At 37.4% G+C, this 24,569-nt stretch overlaps 1 protein-coding gene across 6 annotated transcripts in view; it reads right to left on the reverse strand.

Moving 5' to 3' along the window:
• NFIB (nuclear factor I B) overlaps positions 1-24,569 on the reverse strand; it is a 223,381-nt gene that overhangs the window by 89,127 nt on the left and 109,685 nt on the right. For all 6 annotated transcript variants that reach the window (XM_046664353.1, XM_046664351.1, XM_046664350.1 and 3 more), the window contains exon 3: positions 6,949-7,002. In XM_046664353.1, coding sequence (XP_046520309.1) covers positions 6,949-7,002 — 54 coding nt within the window. The remainder of the gene's footprint in view (positions 1-6,948; positions 7,003-24,569) is intronic.

Below are 24,569 nucleotides of genomic sequence, written 5' to 3' on the forward strand. Positions count from 1 at the left end.
AAATCTGCTGTGTTTCTCTACACTAATAACGAACTATGAGAAAGAAATTAAGAAAACAATCCCATTTACAGTTACATCGAAAAGAATAAAATACCTACAAATAAATTTAATCAGGGAGGTGAAAGACGTGTATATTGAAAACCACAAGACATTAATGAAAGAAATTAAAGACACAAATAACCAGAAAGATATTTCATGCTCATGGATTGGAAGAGTTAATATTGTTAAAATGTCCATACTACCCAAAGCAATATACAGATTCAATGCAATCCCTATCAAAATTCCAAGGGCATTTTTCAGGCATTTTTAACAAAAATAGAACAAACAGACCTAAAATTTGTGTGGAACCATAAAAGACCCCAAACAGCCAAAGCAATCTTGAGAAAGAAGAACAAAGATGAAAGCATCATGCTTCCTGATTTCAAACTATATTACAAAGCTACTGTAATTAAAACACGTGGTATTAGCATAAAAAGAGACACATAAAGCAATGGAACAGAATAGAGAGCCCAGAAATAAACCCACACATATGTGGTCAATTAATTTACAACAAGGGAGCCAAGAATATACAGTGGCAAAAGGACAGTCTCCTCAATAAATGGTGCTGAGAAAACTGGAAAGCCACAGGCAAAAGGATGAAACGAAACCCCCATATTATCCCATACACAAAAATTAACTCAGAATGGATTAAAGATTTTGAACATGAGACCTGAAACCATAAAATTCCCAGAAGAAAACATAGGTGGTAAGCTCCTTGACAACAGGTCTTGGTAATGATTTTTTGAACCTGACACCAAAAGCAAAACCAAAAATAAATATGTGGGACTACGTCAAACTAAAAAGCTTCTGCACAACAAAGGAAACCATCAAAAGAATGAAAATACAACCTACTGAATGGGAGAAAATATTTTCAAATCACATATCTGATACAGGGTTAATATCCAAAATATGTAAAGAACTCATAAAACTTAATAGCAAAAAACCAAGGGGCTGGCCCGGTGCTGCAGTGGTTAAGTGCACACGTTCTGCTTCACCAGCCAGGGGTTCGCCAGTTCAGTTCCCAGGTGTGGACATGGCACTTGCCTGGCAAGCCATGCTTTGGTAGGTGTCTCACATATAAAGTGGAGGAAGATAGGCATGGATGTTAGCTCAGGGCCAGTCTTCCTCAGAAAAAGAGGAGGATTGTCAGCAGATGTTAGCTCAGGGCTAATCTTCCTCAAAAAAAAAAAAAAAAAAAACCCACCAAACAACACAATTTAAAAATGGGCAGAAGATCTAAATGGACATTTTCTAAAGAAGACATTCAAACGGCCAACAGGTACATGAAAAGGTGCTCTACATCATTAATTATCAAGGAAATGCAAATCAAAACCACAACGAGATATCACCTCACTTGTTAGAATGGCTATTATCAAGAAGACAAGAAATAACAGGTGATGGCAAGGATGTGGAGAAAAGGCAACTTGTGCACTGTTGGTGGGAACGTAAACTGGGGCACCCACTATGGAAAAGAGTATGGAGGTTCTTCAAAAAATTAAAAATAGAACTACCATATTATCGAGGAATTCCACTTCTACAATTAGTAAAAACATTAATTTGAAAAGATATGTGCACTCCATGTTCACTGCAGCATTATTTACAATAACTAAGATATGGAAACAATCTAAATGTTTATCAATAGATGAATGAATAAAGAAGATGATACACAATGGAATATCATTCAATCATAAAAAATGAAATCTTGCCATTTGTGGCAACATGAATGGATATTGAGGGTGCTATGCTAAGTGAAATAAGTCAAAAGGAGAAAGACAAATACTACTTGACCTCTTACATGTGGAATCTAAAAATATATATATATAAAATAAAATAAAGAATTTTTAAAATGTAAGACGAGTATATTGCTATAGTTAATAGATATTCCTTGTTTAACTTATTCAATTATTTATTGAGCTCCATCTTTGTTCCATAAGGATATCAGTGGCTTATTGCACATTCACCCAATAGCTGATGCTAATGGTTCCCAAAGGTTTTGCCAGACTACATGCAAAAGTCAACACACAAAATAGCACAAGCACTCTTTAAAATTTGCAAAAAAGAAAAGTAGGATGTTAAGTCCATGTCATTCCATATAAGAAAGCTCTGGTTAATGATATGTGGAATGCTTCATAAGTTTTCATCAAAGAATGTACAAAAACTGCCCTAGGATTCAATGTTTCTTTTTATATTTCCCACCAAGGGAGAGCTCCCCAGAAAACTACAGCCTTCCTAAACTCCAAAACGAGGCATCAGCTTCTAACTGACTTAGAGGCAAAATCCAACTTGTCGATTACCTTATTTTCCCTGGATATCAACCATTCCAGCATTAGGCAAGTGATTGAGATTGGGAAATCTAGAGCAACTCAAAGCTAAATTCAAGATTACAATCTGGGGCCGACCCTGTGGCGGGTGGTTAAGTTCACGTGCTCTGCTTTGGTGGCCGGGGGTTTCGCCAGTTCGGATCCCAGGTGCCGACATCGCACCGCTCATCAGGGCATGTTGAGGCGGCGTCCCACCTAGCACAACCACAGGCACTCACAACTAGAATATACAACTATGTACGGGGGGGGCTTTGGGGAGAAGGAAAAAAAAGGAAGATTGGCAATAGTTGTTTGCTCAGGTGCCAATCTTTAAAAAAAACAAAAAAGATTACAATCCAATCACACAATTCCTGAAAGTGGCTGAGGAGTTTTTAATTACTAGAAATAGGTCTAGGAACCCAAATTAATGGTTTAGTCTTCTTTAGCCCACAACAGTTGTCTGCTATAGTTGAGAGAGGACTCTTATAGTTCTCCTGCTTAGAAGGGATTAATTTAATATTCAAAAAGAAGTAACTGAATATAAACATATAACTTCTGACTCCATCATAAACAGGGGAAATGTGCACTGTAAAAAATGAAGGGGCCTAGTGCTTCTTGACCAAAGTAACAATGTCATGCCCTTGGGCACCATCAGACTTTTACAGCATCTCAGCCCTGAAGAGATTATGGTGTGCATCTCCACCACGTAACAAAGAATACAAACAAAATATTAAATCACAAATAGTATAAGGCATACCATAAAGACTATTTAAATCCTTTTTAAAATAACAACAAACTACTTAAATCCTTTTAAAATAATGAACATCATATTCCCTCCTCCCAAAAGTGTGTTGCTTTTGTTTCTTGTGCTTAATCTGCTGACTAAGCACTAATCTCAATTAAGAAACACAAGGTAAAAACTAAAGGCTATCTTGGGTTGGTCCTGTGGCTGAGTGATTGAAGTTACTTGTGCTTTGCTTTGGCAGACCACGATCGTGAGTTTGATCCTGGAGGTGGATCTACTCTACTCATCAGCCATGCTATGGAGGCATCCCACACACAAAATAGAGGAAGATTGGCACAGATGTTAGCTCAGGGCTAATCTTCCTCAAGCAAAAAACACAAACACCTAAAGGTTATCTGTAGACGTCCATACTACAGTTTGAAGAGGTTTAAGGTCACCCTTCGGAAGGTCTTCTGAATTAGCAAGGAGGTGGTTTCCATGTCAGACTGTCATGTCTGAGGCTGGAGAAGAGCCAGACTAGAGGGTGTCTGCATCCGTACTTATAGGAGGACTGGATGGGATTCCACCTTCACGTCAACAGTGGGGAACAGATTTCAAAGACCTTTATCTCCAAAAGGGCGTGAATTTTTGCCATCTCTTCTCAAACACAGGAGTAAATGTGTTGGCACTTAAGGTGATCTCTTTTTTTTTTGTTTTTGCAATCAGAGCAGACATTTTTAATACCGCATTTTACATTCTATCATAGGACTATGTAGGGTGCATACTTACTTAGCAAAATTCAAGGAAAATTAAACTAACAATAAAATAATAATTTAAGTAAATGATAAATATATAATTTAATAAACATATTTGAAATACTAGCAATTACACTTTGAGATTGATATATAAATGAGAACTCCACATTTAATAGCATTAACTTATTTATGACATTTTTACATTATGTTGATAAAAGGATGAAATCTGTCTTTAAATTTCAAATTACATTAACTATCAAACTCTTATGAAGGTGATCTCTTTCCAAAGTTTAGTTTCTCTTTGTGATAATAATACAAGCAACGAAGTGATTTGACTGTTTCATTACTTATGATAGTAAATTGAATTTTCCTATAAACGCATTGTGCCTTCTTCTGAATCTGAACTTCGGAGATTTCACATTTCAGCCAAAGCCAGAACAGAGACATGAAAAGAACCTCCTAACGATAAATTATGCTCTAAAATACCACACATGCTTATACTTATTAAAAGAGCTTTTAATAATAAGTATAATTTATCCCCAATTGACTACAAAACCTTAATAAATTCTGATTTTTCGCATTTCAAATTAGAAACTATTCTATATTCTAAGTGATCTGATTTATTTCAAGGTATTACAGAGTAAACTCTTACTTTCATCAAACAGAATTCCTTAATAATCTCTATGTTAAGTCCATAATATAATGATACACAAAGTATGTTAAAATGATGGAATGCTTCTGGATCATCAAAGAAAATTCTAATTATATACCATTTAATTTTGGTATTATATATGTTTTATTATATTCTAACTCTAAAAAACTGGTAATTGATGTACGATTTATATATATACACAGTATTCAACTAATTTTAATATGCACTTATCTACAACATCCCAGTTTTAAGACATACTTCTCAAAAAGGTTAGATTTCCAAGAAAATTTTTTAGAAAAGAAAAAAATTAGAGGTGTTCTACCTTGATTATTTGTTTGTCATATTTATTTTTATTTTATTATTTTTGGTGAGGAAGATTGGTCCTGAGCTAACATCTGTGCCAATCTTCCTCTATTTTGTCTGTGGGATGCCACCACAGCATGGCTTGATGAGCAGTATGTAGGTCCACACCTGGGATCCAAACCCGTGAACCCCAAGCTGCCAAAGCAGAGCACGTGAACTTAACCTCTATGCCACCAGGCCAGCACCTCTGTTTGCCATATTACATGCAGACAAATAAATCAAGAGATGATACATCGAATGCAGCAAAAGAAAAATTTAACCAAGCTTCTAGAAAAATATTGAAAAATTGAATTCTGTCATTACATAACTATTCAAAAGTTATTCATTCAGTTCAAGTAGAGAATATTTTTAAGTGAGCATAATTCTTTCTGTACATGTTCAGAAATGCATTTCAAACAATAACAGCTTTATTAGTTTCAAATCGAGCTGTCATTCAAATGCAAAGAACATATCCTTTGTTTAGTCTGACTTATAATACTTATCAAGTTTTTCTACTAAAGGTCTCCCCCAATTCTTTGTAAAATGAATGAGGAAGTTCATAAAAAATGTTTTGACACAATTCACTTTGGCTATTATGCTACACAGAAAAAACTAGTCAACTGAAAAACAGAAATTTTAGCCAAGTTGAAGATATTATAAGCTAATGAAATCTTCTCAACTTCAGGAAATTTCTGACAAAATTTATTATATTCTAAATAGTTTGTCTTTTTGATTCTAATCTCCCATCCACACATACACAAAGATGATACATTTAACTGAAAATTACATTCAAAACTGTTCAGTTTTTTGAATGTTCTGATATCAATTTGTAATAATAATAAATGATTTTGATGAAATCAAAGAAAAATCAACTTAGTATAGATTTTAAAATCTATATACAGTTAGAACTTATTTTTGAAGTATATACTACTTTTGTCAAACAATATGATTTTGTACAATACAGAATAAATTAATACGCAGTTAGAAAAAAGATAATTTTTTCTAAGATAAAAATGAAGAACAAAATACAGGCAAGACTCAGACAGGAAACATATATTGTTTTGACTTCATTTTTACTTGCATATTAACACTCTGTATCTTTCAAACATTTTAAAACAAGACTGGTCTGACATATTTTCTTGTGGTTTAGGGGTTCTTCAGGTATTTCTACCACACATAAGCAAAGCATTATGACAAGGAATATCAAACGATTACGGACCAAAAGCCAAGTCTACCTGAGGAAACTTTTATTACATTTTATCAATTTTTTGGTTTATCTTCAATGAAAAGATAGATGAGATTATTCTGGGAGGTGGAGGCCATGTGTGGTTAGTTTGGTTTTTTGTTTTGTTTTGTTTTTGTTACTTTATTCTTAGAGCAAGTTTTTTAGCAAAGCCACAGATATAATTAAAATTTTTATGAATATGAAATACTAGAAATTCTTCTTCACACTAGTTTTATCTTATGAGGAAAGACACTACTCTTGAATTAACATCAAAATTCTACATGTTCAGATTTAGGAGCAACAAAACCATGAAGACAGCCAAGTTATAAAAGCCCATTTTCAGATCTGGAACAACTTCTGAAAATAAAGAGGGTATTTGGCATACATTATACTAAAGGAAAAGTCCTGCTTTCATTATTTCCTGATTCTGGGAATCCAATAAAAACCTTATGGAATAAGAACCCGATTGCAAAAATCTTTCACTGAAAATGTAACCAACCACCACCACAATCCCCCTTTTAAAGTAATGTGACTCGATAACCTATAACAAGAGTACGGAAATTTTTACTTTCTCTTGTGCCTTTTCAAAGAAAGGTTAAAAGGTTTTTTGGCTTTTCAAACAACAATGACGTTTTAGCACCTGAAAGATACGCAACTAAAACACATGCATATTCATTTTCAAAAAAACACCAACAAAAATTAAAACATTGGTGATGAGGTACATTCTCATGACGACAGTACAGAAGTATTTGCCACTGTGAAGGGCCTGAACAGAATCACATCTTGTCCTGATCGTACCTGCCTGCCAGAACAAAATAGGCAGCTGACCAATTATGGGGTGTTTATCTATACAGTGGTACCTTTGTTCTCCAACAATGTCAGATCGCAAATGTCCTGGAACACATATTTACCTGGAGGATTCTTGGCAGGATCATTGTGGCTTGGACTTCCTGATTGTCCAGAATCTGTAAAGAAATCACAGAAAATGTTTTCTTTTTAATTTGTTTTGAAAGAATTTCACAATCCGCAGAAGGACTTGGAAAAAAAAAATTTTTAAGGTACAACAATGAAGTTGAGTGTTTAAAGAAAGTATACTTTCCCAAGCCTTTCAGGAGCTACATTTTGTTTATCAAACTAGAAGAATGTCTATCGTATTTCTATGTCAAAAGGAAAAGAGTATAGATCTACAATATCCCTGGGGTAGAGAAAGGCTTGTTTGAAACAAAAGGTCTGGCTACAAAGCCAGTGAAGGTGGTTGGAAGGTTGGGCCTGTCAGGAACAATATGAAATAAAGCAGATCCATTCCCTAAAAATGCAATCTGAGTGTAATTAAACATGCTTTAAAAAACCTGAAAATGTTTTTATTTAATGAGTAAAATACACAGAAAGGAGAGTCCGTTTTTCCAGGATTTCATGTGCATGCACACATATCCACTCCAATAATCCCCCAACCTATTGGATCCAGGCCCAGATTTGTCTGCCTCCCATAATAGCAATCGATTTGCAGACACCAAGAAAAGCATAAATTACTAGGTAGAAACCAACGTGGCTTTGTGGAGAGCAAATTGTTGGATCAATTTAATTTCCATCCGTGATAGACGGGCACAATCTGCAGATAAGGAGGAAGGGATCAATGTAGTAGATCTGAATTTCCTATCCCACATTATTCCTCGTCGATGCCACAGAAAGGAACATGGAGACTATACTACTGTTAGGCAACATGCCTTTCCTAACTAATCTGACAGTGTTGTGTTTTGTTCACTCCTCTTTCCTCCATGTCTCCTCTGCATTTATCTGTGTCATTTGCCCCATATTATTATATACTTACTTGCAGGTTGCTTTGTAATCTTCTTTTATTGGTTCTAGTATTTAAGCTTTGTCTCCCCAACTAAATTGCATGCTCCTAAGCAGAGGCAGAGATTCTGTCTACTTCTTTTGTGTCTTCCTCAGTGTGCCGGTCATGGCTGTGAAAGCACTAGGCTTCCAGTAAATGCCGGAGGAACTGATGGCTCAGATTCAGCAGCCTTCTCTGCTTGCCTAGAAAAGGCAATTTTGAACTTGATAGTGAATTTCAACAGAATGTGATAGGTAGCCACAGACAAGTCTCCTCCCGGAAGCGCTGCCAGTGTACCTAAGACAGGGATCCAGTCTTATTCAAGCAGAAAAATCTCCTGCTGGTTTTTTCAGCAGGGTTATTGTGCTGTTCCATGTAAGTGACTCACGTGCTGCAATTGCTGTTTCTACTATTAAATGCAAGGACATCCTGTTAGCTTCTTTCTGTATAAAACTTGGTTATTTCTGCCCTTTGCCTCATGCCTGCTAACTAGATTTAATGCTAAGATCAGAATGCTCCCCTTCATCCCATTTCCTTAATTGGCTTTTTCTTTTTGCCCTAGAACAGTTTTTATGAAATCTCAGCAAATGCACTTTGTGATTCCCACATTATCCTCCAATTTATTTCTGATTCCCCAAAATGGAAGTAAAGAAACTGGTAGGGCCTACTCCTGCAGTCAGAATTCTGCCTAGAGTCTCCTGCAGAGTCAAAGAGAGTTGGGTACTACCTAAAAAACTTGTCTGCCATCTCCCATGAATTCTACTACTTTTTCTGGAATTGTGGCAAGACTCAGTGACTTATAACTTAGGAGCTCAATCTTTCTCTTTCTACATTCCTATAAAAGATGGTACAACATTGGCCACTTTCCAGGCATGGAGTGTGACAGTTACATAAAAATGACTAATTATATTATTTTGCTATAGCCTCCGCTATTTCTGCCTTGACTTTCTCTGACAAACGTCCCTCAGTATTAATACTACAATCCAGCTTAACTTCTCAAGTGACTCTAACATTCTGAGAAGTTCCTACTTAACGCATAACACGTCCACTTACCAGAGTGCCTCCATGTTTTATTTTTCTCTCTAAAGCTACTCCACATTTATGGAGTTCTAGACATGCATACTCAAGGTGGCTAGCGCCACCTTCATGATGACACAACATGAAGCAGGTTAAGGCTGTCATCAAAGGGTAGGAGTTTACACTCTACAGGAGCCTTAGCATTTTAATTAAGTCAACTTCCAAATGGTATCATAAAACTCTTTCCCAACATCTGGTTGCTAGAATTTGGGTTCAGCAGAGTAAAGAACGAAAGTGTCTTCCATTACTCAGTTAGAACAATGGCATTCCGTTACCACAACATCCTGCTTGGGAACCCTTATTCTTTTCTGCTGCAAATTACCTTTTCTCCCTCTTTCCAACAACTGCAGACCAAATTCTTCAATTGAAAAAATATAACTACTACAACCACAGGCATTTGAGGGAAAGCTGAAGTAGATCTAAATTTGAGCCACACACTTGCGTCTAATAAGAATTCCCCTTTCTAGAATGATCTGGTACTTATTGGCACACAATGGCAGATTTTCCCTCACACTCCCAAATCTGTGCCCTCTCCTGAAGTAAAATAACATATACTGGATCCCAAAAGCATAGAAGAGGGCCCGTCAGGGAGCAAGCACGAGGACATTTACTTTCCAGACTGTAAATCCTGACTCTACAATCTACTCTTAACTCTTAGTCACCTTATATTGGTCACTTAATTCCAACCGCTGGAAAAGGAAGTAACTAGGGAGTCACAGTTGGCAGAGAAACCAAAAATGAACTGTTATTGTGGTTAACTTCAGAGAGGGAATTATTCAGACCACATCTAAAACCCTTCCAATTCACCACCTAGGTCAAATTACTCTATACCCAAAGGTTTTATTTAACCACTTCCATCATTTGCTCAAGTCTTCTGTGTGTGTGTGTGTGTGTGTACTTAATATGCTATAGAGAATCCTGACTCTGTCCCTCACTAGTAGTGTGATCTTGTGCAAAACTACTTAACTCTTAGAGCCTTGGGGTCTTGATCTTTAAAACTATAATACCATCTACCTCATAGAAGTGTTACAAAGATTTTATTATATAAAGCATCAAGCACTGGTCAGACACATCCTACACAATCAGTCAATGAAAGATATTATTAAACATAGAGGCCACATTCAAAAAATGATTAATATTTTAATGGACTATCTCTCAGGGAGAAAAAGGAGATGATTAAATTCTGTCCAACCCAAGGCAAGCATCTAAAGTTCTGTGGCGAATCAGTTGAACGTGGACGAGTACGTGCCCTCCTGAGAATTCCTATGTGCCTCTTTAGTCCCACCTTCCTCAAAAGGCAGGAAGGCACTACTGCCGCTGCGAGGTCTCAGGAGCTGTCATGCTCAAAAGGCAGCAGATACCAGCCATTGGATGAAAATTACCTTCCGAAAGACTGAAGTCTTTGAGGAACAAGGCTGGTAAGAATGGGGATTGGGAGCTGCCTAGCGTGCTGGGTCTTGAGTCTAGAAAAATTTGGAGGCAGTGGAGAAACAAGAGGAGAATGGGTCTTGAAGGTAGCAGATCTGGATCACTCCGCTGTCATTCCCTCCATATCTCATTTTCTCTCCCTTCATCTCAATCTGTATTTTCTAGGTTTCTTTGCCTCCTTCTGACTTGACTGGACACAATGTAGAAGTGAAACACATTTTGTATTGCATACTTAGAAAAATCTCAATTCCCCATTGTTTATGTTTGAAAAGTGTGAATTAAACACATTATATTTTTTCTAGAAAAAAATTACTTAAAGTTATTTCTAAACTACTACTTTTTTAACTCAATCAATTTCTCCTCCCCCAGGTTAAAGATTCCCCAGGAATAAGAAAAGGTTCATAGCCCAACATGACCTTTACCAACTTTTCTTCAATCCTTTCATCTGCTCCTTTTGAAAAGGCAGCGAATCTTTTGTGGCTCTTTTAACATCTAAACTTTACCCAAGGAGTGAGCAGGTTTCCCTAGTGACCCAATTTTATGAAAGATTTGGGGATAGGAAACTAAGTGATCTAAACGGCTTGTCCAAAGTCACGTGGCAACTGTTAAAACATCTATTCTGTAGATGGGCCACCCATTCAGACACACTGCTTCTTGAGCGGTCATGATGCAATCCTCAAATCATGCAAAACTAAATGTTCTTTCAGTAGATTAACTGCTTTCTGGGAACTTTACCTTCCCCTAATCTCCCTCTTCTTTCCCACCATTTACCAATACATTCAAAACCTTTTTCAGAAACTTAAAAATCCTTTAGCTATTCTTTTTTTTTTTTTTGAGGAAGATTAGCCCTGAGCTAACATTTGCTGCCAATCCTCCTCTTTTTGCTAAGGAAGACTGGCCCTGAGCTAACATCCATGCCTGTCTTCCTCCACTTTATATGTGGCCTGCCACAGCATGGCTTGCCAAGCAGTGCTATGTCTGTACCCGGGATCCGAACCAGCGAACCCCGGGCCACGGAAGCAGGACATGAAAACTTAACCTTTAGCTATTCTTTTTACCTAAGTTGGAAATAATTATCATTAAAGTCTATACACTAACTGATGCTTTATAAAAGGGCCAACTTGCAGCCGGCCCATGGCAGAGTGGTTAAGCTTGCATGCTCCACTTCAGAGGCCCAGGGTTTGCCAGTTCAGATCCTGGGTAGGGACCAACACAGTGCTCATCAGGTCCTGCCATGGCAGCATCCCACATAGAAGAACTAGAACGACTTACAACTAGGATATACAACCACATACTGGGGCTTTGGAGAGAAAAGAAAAAAGAGGAAGACTGGCAACAGATGTTAGCTCAGGGGCAATCTTCCTCACCAAAAAAATAAAGGGCCGACTCCAAATCAAATTTAGTTTGTATTCTCTCTGCTAAACATAAGAAATTCTAATGTTTTACTGATAATCTGGTAGAAGTCCAATAAAATGTTTGTTAAATATATAAGATAAGAAAATAAATTATGACCTGTTAAATATCTGTTATTGCACACTAACTTTCTAGGGTGGATGAACTCAATTATCTGATGTGGGTGGATCATCAAAACTGTGAAGACTTTTTGAAGTCATTAACGTAAGCATCAATTAAATGAGAATCAATAAGATTTATGGAGCTCCTATATTGCAGTTGCTGATATTTGGAACATAACAGATTCTCCAAAAACGCATCTCAAATTTCCATGTAATTTATAAGAATGACCTTTAAAATATTGTTTAAAAGAAGAATATACATTCTATGCCTTCTGGAAGCTCAGAGGCTGCTCAAAGAGATAGAAATTTACAAATGAAAACATATACTGTGATAGATGCTATAAATGAGTAGGTATCAAGAGGGAACAATTGGTCCTTCTCCAGATGGATGGGCAAGAGCATGTTATAAAAGATATCAGAGGGAGGTGACCTTAAGAACACAGTGTTGAAAAATGAACAGATTTCACAGTTTTCTAGTACATACTCCACTCTGCCACCAAGGCGATCTTTTGAAAACCCAAAACAGATTAATCTACTTCTCTGCTGAAACTCTTACATGTATTCCAAATACCCAGAGGGAAAACTCCAAGTTTTCAGTATGCCATTCAAGGTCCCCTGATCTGAGTCCTACCAACACCTTGGTCATACCTTAGCCCTTCAGTTCTGCATGTGTCACCTACATTTGATGCCCTGAGTCTTTGCACAGGGTGTCCCTCTTTTTTCTCCCTAAGGTCCTCCATGTTGAGGTCATCCTTCTTAGATGCTGAACTCATGAAGGCAGGGATGCTGCCCTATTTAGTGTTATAGCCCTTATCTCTGGTACAGTGCCTGACGCATTTGGTTGGGAAATCCAATGAATAGAAAACTTGTCTAGAAACTACAGAAGTGTGCAAAGAAGAAAGACGAGGCATGCCCCCTCTGTGAAGACATATACATTAGAAGTCAAATAGACAAAGCTTTGGGACAAGGAAAGGGGCTAGATGCCCAATTCCCAGGGCTGAGTCTCTCAGTTCTGCTTCCCTTCCTTTCTGAAGGAATATTTGGAAATGGGAGAGGGTAGATAAGAGGAAGTGTTTTGAGTCAGAAATTAAATTTTGGCTCTCTCCTACAAAGGGAAGAGATGTTTGGTGGGGGTGCAGGCAGCAGGCCCGTAGTTTGCAAGGAGGAGGCCAAGAAGCTTTTAATGACCTTTCCATATAAGCTATCTTTCTACTCCAAGATGCAACTTACTCCAGGAATTCATTTTCTTCTCCGACACCGCGACTTGCGTATCAACGAGAAAACCACATTTGAGAGGCATGACTTTAATTTATAGTCACTTTGGTGCGAAGAAGGGATTGAACAAGGTAACTTGTCAGGTCCCTTCAGGCTTTAAAATTCTATGGCTCTCTAACAATATAGCTTTTCTATCGAGGGATACCAGAAGAGTAAATGAAACCCACACTGTAACCTGTTAACCTACAGATAGCCTCTTGCTAGAACTAAAATTAGTCATCATGTGATAAAGGGCCCCTTTGTCATACTTCTTTGCTTTAAGCAGGTAAAGAAATAGCCCATTGTCAACTAAAGAATACCATGAGACTTTTTTTTTTAAGGCTTAGAATAGTCCCCTTCTTTCTCTCCCAAACATTGTTAATTACCGACATACTACAATAGTATATTTTTACAAATTAAATATACAGCATGGCAGAAAGAATCACTTAAAGAGAAAAATCAAGATGTAAGAATCATACAGAAACTTGAGGGAAAGGCTACAAATGCATGCATTTTTATAACAGGAACACAAAAAGGTAAGATAAAAACATCCTCCTTTTTAAAGGGAAGGGGGAAAAAACTCTTCTTCCTGGGCAAACCTCCCTCTCTCTCTTCATCTCTCTTTGCCCGAAGAGTCCTGCCTCCCTCTCGGCAGTTTACTTCCACAGTGACCGATTTCCTCGGGATTTACAGAGTTAGCTTTATTTAATCACAATTCCGATTACATAATTTACCATGTTTTTCTCCAGCACAGTTAAAACACTATACAGCTTCAGTTTTAATGGAGGACTGCTTCATCCATTGAGGTGACACAAAACTATAGTTTTACAATATTTTCTTTCTCTTCTATTAAATGTTTATTAGAATAACACAAAGAAAGAACATGGGAAAACTAAGTGCTTTCCTTATCTCTCACAAGCATGTAAACGTGTAGGAAAATGCTCTTTCGTTCTCTCTCTCTCTCCTCTCTCTTTCTGCTTCTGTCTCTCTATCTCTTCTTAATAGGACATTTCATTATGTGACATCCATCTCATTGCAAAACTTGGTTAGCCAGCTATCCATGAGGAGTGTGAACTCTGTTGCTTTGCTAACAGAGTCCTTGACATATTTATGCTGAGTCTGTACCCCTTCCCCTAAACCCAGTTCTGAGCAGAAAGAGAAATTAAAACTCTCTGAATAGTTTTGCAGAGCCATAATAATATTCGGGAGAAATGGTTTCCTACATATTTTAGTCATGGCTTTTTTTTTTCTGGTGAGGAAGACTGGCCCTGAGCTATCTTCCTCTTTTTGCTTGAGGAAAAGTGGTCCTGAGCTAACATCTGTGCCCATCTTCCTCTATTTTTCCCTATGTAGGATGCTACCACAGCATGGCTTGATGAGTATGTACGTCCATGCCCAGGATCCAAACCTGCAAACCTGGGCGGCTGAAGCAGAGCACACTGAACTTAACCACTATGCTACTGGGCCATCCCTTAATCATGTCTTTTAATCTATATTACTTCTCATCTGAAGCCCTATACCTTCAGATCTCCCTTAACAATGATTTTAAAATATAGGGGGCAGCCTGGTGGCATAGTGTGTAATTTCGCATGCTCTGCTTTGGAGGCCCAGGGTTTGCAGGTTTGGATCCTGGGTGCAGACCTACATACTATTCATCAAGCCATGCTGTGGCGGCATCCCACGTACAAAATAGAGGAAGATTGGCAACAGATGTTAGCTCAGGACTTTGACAATCTTCCTCACCAAAAGAAATAAAAATTATATATATAACACTCAATATAGCACAACGTAGTTTTAAAAGAGGTTGCTATGTTGAGGTTCCTTCCAGATGAAGTAACTTAAGCAAAGAAAAACATAGAACAAGAAAGCAGACATGTAATATATCCTCTATTTCTTATCCCTATATATTCTACTAGTTCTATTATTTAACTTTCTTTTATTTTTTAGTTTTGCAGGGAAAGATTTGCCCTGAGCTAACATCTGTTGCCAATCTTCCTCTTTTTTTCCCCCTCCCCCAAAGCCCGAGTGCATGGTTGTACATCCTAGTTGTAAGCCCTTCTAGTTCTTCTGTGAGTTGCCACCACAGAATGGCAACTGACAGACGAGTTATGTGGTTCCACACGCAGGAACCGAACTTGGGCCACCAAAGCAGACTGAGCCGAACTTTAACCACTAGGCCACCAGCGCTGGCCCTAGCTTTCTTTTACAGAGCCACTATTTTTGCTTAACCGGAGGATTAGGTACAAAGCACCCTATCTCAAGGATTAAAATAAGGATTTGTTTGGGCTTAAAACCAAATTTGTCCACAAGGAATTAGCCAAAAAGCACAGGCCACTGAAATTTAAGAAAAGAAAAAAAATCACATACCCATATGAGAGCAAACCAAACCCGTCCATGCCAGGGGACTAGGGACCAGTGCAGATACAAATACTTCTGCACAAAATGTGTTAAACTTACCAACATCTCTGGCCAGCGGTTTGTACTTCTTCATTAACTAGCCCCGAAACCTCCACAAATGGAAGCAGGGATAATTCTATGTGACCTTTCTGGACTAAGGTTAAGTTCAATGACTCTGTACTGATCCAGGGATTGAGTGAACCAGAGGTCACAACCAGGATCAGCCACGCGTCTTGCTTTTGATGCCTTTAGCCTATAGAATGCAAAGACGCCATGCTGGTCATTGTCAAGATTGCTAACTTTCTCCAGCGTGTTTTCAATTAAGTAAATAAAATGCGGTAATTAAATCAAGATTGCGTAATATGTTTTTGATTTGTAATCTCATTTAAATTAATTAACCGACTCAATCCTTGTTTAGTTTTTAAACTGGCCTAGTTAGGGAAAGAGTCCCTGGGAGCAAATCCAGTTTTCTATCTTTAAAAACAAGGCAAAGCAATCTGGCATACTTAAAAAAAAAATTTAAATGCACCAGCAAAATATAAATACAGAGGCAAGGGTGTTAGTGTTGAGGAAGGAGGAGTTTTATGGCATGATTTTGACTAAAAAAATAGTTCTCGCACTAGAGGGAAATAAACCAAAACATTATTTATTCAAAACATTTCTTTTCCAATTTTATGAAGATTGCATGTTTGTTGGAAGCAAAACACTTCCAGCTGTATTTTAAGTTTCTGAAGAGAGTTGTAAGATTTATAATCTTTCATAAATGCGGCCCATATCTCACAACATTAGATGAACACGCCACTGCGCCCTTTAAGGAACAACTTGCCAATGCGCTTCGCCACATGATGACAATGAAGTCCTTTCCAAAACCTGACCAGATCCAGTAGGAAAAGATGAGATGAATGTTCTGTCTTTCCCATCTGGGAGACATTGCAGATTTCAGCTATACTCTGTAACATACTTTTTTTTCCTTTTCTTGGAAACCAAGAAACCTGCATTTTATAGCAAGGTATGTAGTGCATAGAGAATGCTGGTGAAATATGAATCTGGAAATGAAAACCAGAATATCATCAGACTCAAGAACATAATTATGGAGGCAAACTGAAAAATCAATGCAAAATGTCAACATAAACCAAATGCAATGTTTATGATCCTATTAGTCTTAAATTTTCTCTTAAAAGGAAAGCATGGAAAAATAAATACCCTTTTACCTCCAAAGTCCTGAGCAGCACTTGTTACACTGCCTGGCACAGTGACTTACTTATCAGCTTTATTTTGTCCTGGGGTCTTCACACATTACTCTAAATTCTACCCACACCGCATTCCTGTGTACACATGGCCCTTTTGTGCTATGTCGTTTCTTGCATTTTCCCAAAACTTAAAATTTAATATTCTACATCTAGATTAAAACCAGACACAAGACTTTCTAATATTTCATTGGCAATTTTTCTTCTCAGGGAGTAGGACATGTTTATTCCAAACTCTCCGGAGAGTCAGAACTCCTGGGTTCCATTCAGTAACTGCCAACCACTTGTACTCTGACCCTGGGCAAACCACTTCATGCCTGAATCAGTTTTCATCTTGCCCAATCACTTACAAGTGGATAAGGAAGAGGTAAGAGTTTTTAGCCTTAGTCATTTCCAACAGGATTAGAAATAAGAGGGGGGAAAAAACTCCATGCAACAGTGAAAATACGCACAAGTATTTGTGGAGAAAGGCTAAGATTTTTTTTTTTTTAAATATGCTCTAAGGTTTAATTTTCATCCCACCTCCTCCCAAAAAACTCCGCCCAGTTAGTCCTCCTCTGTTTTCACTAGACACTTCCTCTTGAAAACACTAACAACATGGGTAATTAAAGGACAGGATTAGTGTGCAGCTTTCCTGCTGATGGCAAAATTCACGGGGGCAAGATATATGTTAGTCTTACTCACTACCTAGCACAATTCCTGGCATATAACAGATGCTCAAGCAACACTTGTTGAGTAAATAACCACTGTTTTACAGTGAACAAGGCCTTGACGGCTGATAGCACTTAAAACATCTTTCATCTTCCTCAAATTATAATAAATGGCCAGTAATGCCAATCATAAATTTTGCTTGGTTATTATCTACACATATTCTACTTTTTAAGCGTCTGCAACCTTTCGACAAATATAAATTTAGCAACTGATTCAGTCAATGACCAAAAAGTCATATTCTTATTTTTTCAGTGCTCATTTTATCATTAAGGCATGTGTTCCTAAAAAGAAATTTTTTACTTGAATAGATTTCTCCATTACGTTAGGTAAAAAGATACTTGCCAAATCATTAAAATGTTTATGTTTAAATCATTATGTGAGCTTAGAGACAAGAAACTGAATGGGTTTTTTACATACCCTATTAGTTATATATGATTCATAACTAGCCCTTGCTTTATTATTAAATCATGACTCAAGTCTATGATGATATATTTATATAAAAATAAATGTATATATTTAATCAAAGATGCATAATGATTAGCAGAGTAATCAAGTAAGACAAAGATAATATACTTTCTACCAAGGTAAAGTAGATTTGTATGTCAGACATTCATTTCTGCTTTTGTTTATAAAATAACTTTATCATATTATTGGAGGAAAAAATCAGAGAAGTCACTTGATAAAACGAAACTTGCTGATGTCCTAACGATTTTTGATAAGTGGCCTAAAGAACTTGTGTCCCCATGTTTTCAGGGCAAAAGCTAATTTAGCAGGAATGAAAACTACTTGAATAATATATCATGTGAACTAACATTTTTGAAGAAGGATAAAATGAGGAAACAAATGAGGAGACAGTAACTTCCTCTTGCAAATTAAAACCATGCATGAGAGGAAAGTAACTCAATTTTATGGATAAAATAAAAACAAATGGTTAACATGATTTTTTTCTTTTTTTAAGAGAAGATCAAGATTATTCTTACAAGTGAATATGTTTGAAAGAACTCTGAAAAGTTTGCAACCCAACAGAAATATGAAGATTTGTTATAATTTTATGGGGCAATATTCTTTCCAATGGTCGTTTTAAGAGGAAAGTTAAAAATACAGCTAATTTTCACCAGGAATAATACAGAGCCTATTATAGAAGCTTACCATGGAATCCACTGCACATTACCATGGTTATTTGGCAAGTGGGAACAAAATGATGTGAGGCATGTCCACTGGCTACCCATTTTAAGAAGGGAATCGAGAGCGTAAGGGTGAAGAGCTCTGTACCATGTGCTCAACATTCCTTCCATTTTGTCATTTTACTCAGTTTATCTTTAATAGAGATTCAAATGGACTCCTTATGATTCAAAAATCTCTAAGCTAAATCTAAAGAGTATGAAAAAGAACAAGTTTCTGCATAATGTCCCATCCATATGTCTCAACTCTGAATGGTATCAAACCTATGTAATTTTATACATCAAATGCCTTCCAGATGTGACAAAATTTTAACACAGACCAACTTCAAGTTTCTTACCACAGACTCATCTCCCATGCTCGTGAAGATTATTTTCACTGCACATAACATTACACATGGCTGATGTTCAATCTTCCAAATTGATTATTATGCTGCCATTTCAAAACTGACGTTGCCTTCCAATCAAAAAACAAACTATGCTGCTTACCCAACCTCCAAAAAAATCACAAAAGAACCAAGAAATCACATCATTATTTCCAAGTTGTAGACAGTGCTTGATTACAAGGGCAGTTGAACTTTTCCCTGTCCATTCTTGGTACCTCCAAAAGATGGAAAAGGGGAGGAAGAGGTCGCCTACAATTCTTTGTCAGAGCTAACTGCCACTGGAACAATTGAGCCTGTCACCTGTTGTTTTGGGTTTTAAAGGTTAGTTCTAATTAGAGAAGATCAAATTCTTCCTGACATTTAAAGTACATTAAAATTTGAAAATTAACCAACATGATCATTTATGGAGAATTTTCACAAGCATCTAACAATAATGCTATGAGGAAACATCATAAACTAAATTTCTGGTAGGATAAAAAAATTAGCAACTCCAGGCCAGTAAAAAAATTGATATGATAAACTTAATCCCTCCCACAAAAGTAATGCTTTGAACCTACCGCAATTCCATCCCCCCACCCCACCCCCTAATCAGAATGGCTATGTAGTGGTCATTTGTCCTCAGAGCCATCCCTCACTCTGTTCCTGCAAACTACATTTCCTAGCTCTGTGAACAACTGGTTTCAGGCTAGGTCCAACCAAAGGAAGGCACCTGCAGGAGTTTGGGAATTTGGAGGGTAGGAAGAAAGAAGGGGAGCTGTTTCTCCCCTTCTCTCTGCTTTGACAGGTGTCTTCAAGTGATGGCTAGGTCTCCTTTGTGGTTCCAGCTTCCACTGGATGGGTCCCTTTCTCTACGGTCCCCATTCCCCTTAGGCAGCTCTGGCTCAAAGACTCTGGTAACACCACCTCTCCCTTCTCCCCTCCAGCCTGAGTTGTGGTGGTGGGTTCCTGCCGATACTAATGTCTGGGTTGCCTCACTGCCCATTTGGCCTTTATTACCTGTTCTACCATCATTGTAACTGGTCCCCCTCCCCCCCCCATGAAATTCTTTCTATTGGACTCTGGTAGGAGCTCTATTTTTCTAGATTTTGACAGATATATGTGTTTTCTGAAGTCTGACATATTCATCTAAAAAAAATGTCAGGTAATACAATTAACAGTATTAGACAGATTAAATATAGTATCATTTAGAATATTAATAAACTTCAACTATTTATTATGATTCCCATAAAAAAGGTGAGAAACTACTGCCACCACTCAGTATTAAGTATAAAATGTTACATCCCGAAGTCTTTTACAATGCATGATATTGGTGCATAAGGATAATCAAGGTTAAAAAAAAATTAATTACTCTGATTTTCGGTGCCGAGCTCTAAATATGTCTCTTCCAGGAGATCTTCTGATACTCCCACCTACCCACTCAAGTTTACTATTTCTTCTTTACCATCTTGCAGTTAGTCTTTCTCTCTAACTTTTAACAAGTTACAAGACACTTGGGTTTTTTCTTGTGTATGTGATTTCCCTACAAACATGACTGGATCAATTATGACTCTGATTATTTTCATAGAACACAATACATTTATTTATATCTCATGACACAAACAACTTTGAATTGCTTATCAGTTGTCTGAATGGCTAACAGTATCACGTGCAGATAATCAAACGGTTGTCTTAAATATACACCAATATACATCAACATAAGAACAATACACACTTGAAAAGAGAACTAATTTCTACATTACTCTGTTTTCTCTAGCAAATACTTCACCAAACCTCACTTGACATCCGGCATTTTCACATAGGAAAAGTCATAAAATCAGAATAGACAAAAGTACTTTCTTCTATGAGAACTACATAATCTGTGACACTTTACTAGAATACTCCACAAATAGGAGATAAAAATATTTATGTTTGCACGTATAGGGAAGTAGATGAAGTCACAATGCCCAAACTTTACAATCACAAATGCAAAGAGCATGGATGTACTTGATGTTTTACAGCGTGCTGGATAACAGCCCCACTGGAGGGAAGTGACATCATGGAGAACATAAAGCAGCGATTCACATGTTGCCAACTTTTTCTGATGAAACTTGAACAGGATGACACTGGTGCTTGGTGGGTGCACCCAGCTGCCAGCCCTGCACTGCAAGACCACGTCCCTGTGTTTCCTCTCCAACATTTTGAACTCTCATGCCCCAAAGTTTTATTTTCATGTCTTTTAAACAGTATTGTCCCAGTCTGTGATCGTTACCACCGAACAGCATATGGAGATTGTATCATCCGAAAATCATATTTACTAAATCTTTTAAAATCTGAGCCTAAAATCTATTTTAGCCAGTCTATGCCACTTAAGGCAAAATTGGTAAATTTAATTGAATAAATATTAATTGAAAAAAGAAAATAGGTTATAGTCTAAATAAGCAACAAATGATCAAAAAGTTCAGTCTAGCAATAATTTCCACTTTTTTGCATTTTCCCACTCCTCCCTTTTATTTTTAATGAGAAAATTATAGGGCGATGGATAAAGCTAGGAGACAACCTCCATAACATGACAATAGACTTATTGCACACACACTAAAAGCCACAGGAATAATGCTGAGACCACAAGACAGAAATAGTCCTTGAGTTTCTTTGGTAATAGGGGTGAAGGGCAGGAAGCCTAGTGCCAGACAGAAAGTGAATCTAAATTTTAACCAGCTTTTTCACTACAAACATATTTTTCTAAACTTAAACATTCATTATAAGTTGCAGTTCAAAAAAAGACAATAAGAAATAAGAAATTAGCCCCAGTTCTTCCAATGTACTCTGTACATGAATTCTGTGATTTAAGAACTATCACATAGAAATATATAACTCAGTTAAAGGCAAGATAAAACAAATGAAAGTGAACTGTTTACATTATACTAAACAGATAACTGAAATTATGACAGATGTAATTGGTCCAGAAATGGGTTTAAAGAGGCACCCTCCCAGAAATGGGCTGATAGAGCAGAGAAGAACTAGTCTCTACCTTCCAACAATGTATTTGAAGATTTGGTGGGAAGCCAATAAACACAAAATCTCCATCCACTTACAAATGTCACAGCATATATAACGGAACAAAATAACAGTGAAACAGTTCATAAGCAAATGATATTTTTAACACTGGAGGTGGGCCATACCACCTCAACCCAGCTTCCCCGTGTCTCTCTCTCTCTCTCTCTCTCTCTCTCTCTGTCACTCACTCACTCATGGAAAGATTAAATCTCTAGGTGTGACATCCCCTAGGTTTCTCCACAATGTGCTACGCCTGACCTGGAAGGAAATCTTAAGTCTTGGCATGTTGGCTGAGAATGCCAACGCAGGTGCCAGAGAGGGCTAATTGTGGAGTCTCTCTGCCCAAGAATTGGACTGAAGCCATTAATTCAACTCCTGGAAGAGGTGAAGGACTTTTGGTACAACCGACCTAAGCAGAACTGGAACCAGCTAACAAATACAGCAAGGTTTGATGTTTCAGTTTCCATCACCAACCTGCAAAGCTGTCACCTGCCTGAGAGGAGTACAGCACTTCTCCCTCCTGCGACACTGTTTAAGAAATGCAATGAAGAGCAACAGCTATTTTAAAAAAAAAAATGCTTGTCATTTTACATCTCACTGACAAAATATTCGATTTTTCAGCAAACTCTATGGCTAAGGAATACTCTAATGAAATAAAGATGGGATAAAAATCCAACTAATTTTGCAAGAACATGAAACAGAGAAATAATCACAAAGAAAATGATAATTTCTGGATTTTGCTTGAAAATACAAACTATAAATGAGAAGACTTTTATTGTGCTGCTGTGCCGTTCTCATTTATTTAGGTTTGTTTGCCCAACGGCAATATTAGCGACTGCAATGAAGTCAGGGCTCCAGACCCAACTTAACTACAAAAGTTAGGTTAGCCCAATCTGGATCCCAAGCCAAAGCTTCCTCCTCAGATAAGGCTCCCATTCAAAGTGACCTGTGCGTTTTTAAAGTGACAACATTGCTCAGCTTTCTTTTCAGCGGGCAGGAATCTTCTGTGGTATTATGGACGTGCGTGTCATACCATGAAAACCAAAATACAATAGATAAGGCGAAAGAGGGAAAAAGAGCCCAAGAATCCAGTGAGGGCATTTCAAAGAAAAACGAAGGGACGCTTAAGAAAGCGATTTTTAAACTTTCCTTAGAAAATATAAATTAATAATAATATCTGAAACTCTCTATTAACATCATTCAGAAATTACCAAAACTGGAATAAATCTGCTGATATAATGCAATCAACTGGTAGAGAATAGTACTCATCCCCTCTGTCCACTGGCCCTGCTAAAAGGGCTCCCCTAAGATGGATGCTTTCTTCCTATGTCCTTTTACAAACAGGTTCACACTGGTTGAACTTTACTTCCTGTTCACCTGTTTACCTGGATTTGTTTTCAGCTTAACATTCATTAAGCATTAAGACACAACAAGAGGCGCAGTGATGATGAGATAAAGTCTCAGGGCCATTACTCCTCCCCTGAGACCCACAGGGAGGCTCTACGATAAGTGGAAGACAGCTTCATTACTTGGGTTAAAGGGAAGAAACAGGAACACACTCTAGAACTTGGAAAATCGAAGAGACAGCTTTAAAACCCATGTATTTATATTTCACCTAACTTGACATTTTTCCCCATTAGAAGGCAAGGCCTGATAAAATTGGGGGCATTTCTGATTTTTCAGCACCTAGTTTGTAGAAGGGGATTCCTGTTCAAGGGAGGGAATGTTGCCACTCCTGCCCCTCCCCAACACCAGCACACGGGACACTTGGGGAGCAACAGCCCTACCCCAAAATACGCCACCTTTAACCACAAAGCAAACAACAGTAATTAAGAACATCAAGTGAATTGTGTCTCCTCCCCAGAGAACGTGTCCTCCAAGGCTCCTTGAAATCAGATTGGAAGGTTAGTAGCAATTTTACTCCCAATTCTCGTATTCTCACTAAAAAAGAAATAGAGCCTAAATTCATCCCATCCACTCTCAGAACTATGGAACCTATAAGTAAAAACCTTAAAAAAAAATCAGACTGCTTGGATAAGTTTTTTGTCAGGCAGCTTATTTAACCAGAGAAACTTTGATCTTTGGCTTCTTAATCTGTTCAAAGTTTGTTTTCAATCTCATGGAATTTTTTAAGTTCAAGAATTGTAAAGAGCTATAAGATGCTTAAATGTATTATTTAACACAGAATTATAAATGTAATTTTTCATTACTCCTTCATTATTGATCAAGATGACTGACAGTTTGGGGCCAATCAATCTCGAATTTGCAAAATCCATGTCGTGTAAGTTGAACAACTAGATAATGAAAATAAGGCTCTTTCTTACCTGCCATTTGTACTAAGTGGTAAAGATAACAACAACACCTTTACAATTTTCAAAGCACTTTCACCTACACTATTTTGCAATCCTAAAAGAGGTTGTGCTGTATTCTCATCCTTTACAACGGCCAGGAAAGAATGTAGCTTGATCACTTG

This window comes from Equus quagga, chromosome 6 (assembly GCF_021613505.1).
Source record: "Equus quagga isolate Etosha38 chromosome 6, UCLA_HA_Equagga_1.0, whole genome shotgun sequence".
NCBI classification, from domain to species: domain Eukaryota; kingdom Metazoa; phylum Chordata; class Mammalia; order Perissodactyla; family Equidae; genus Equus; species Equus quagga.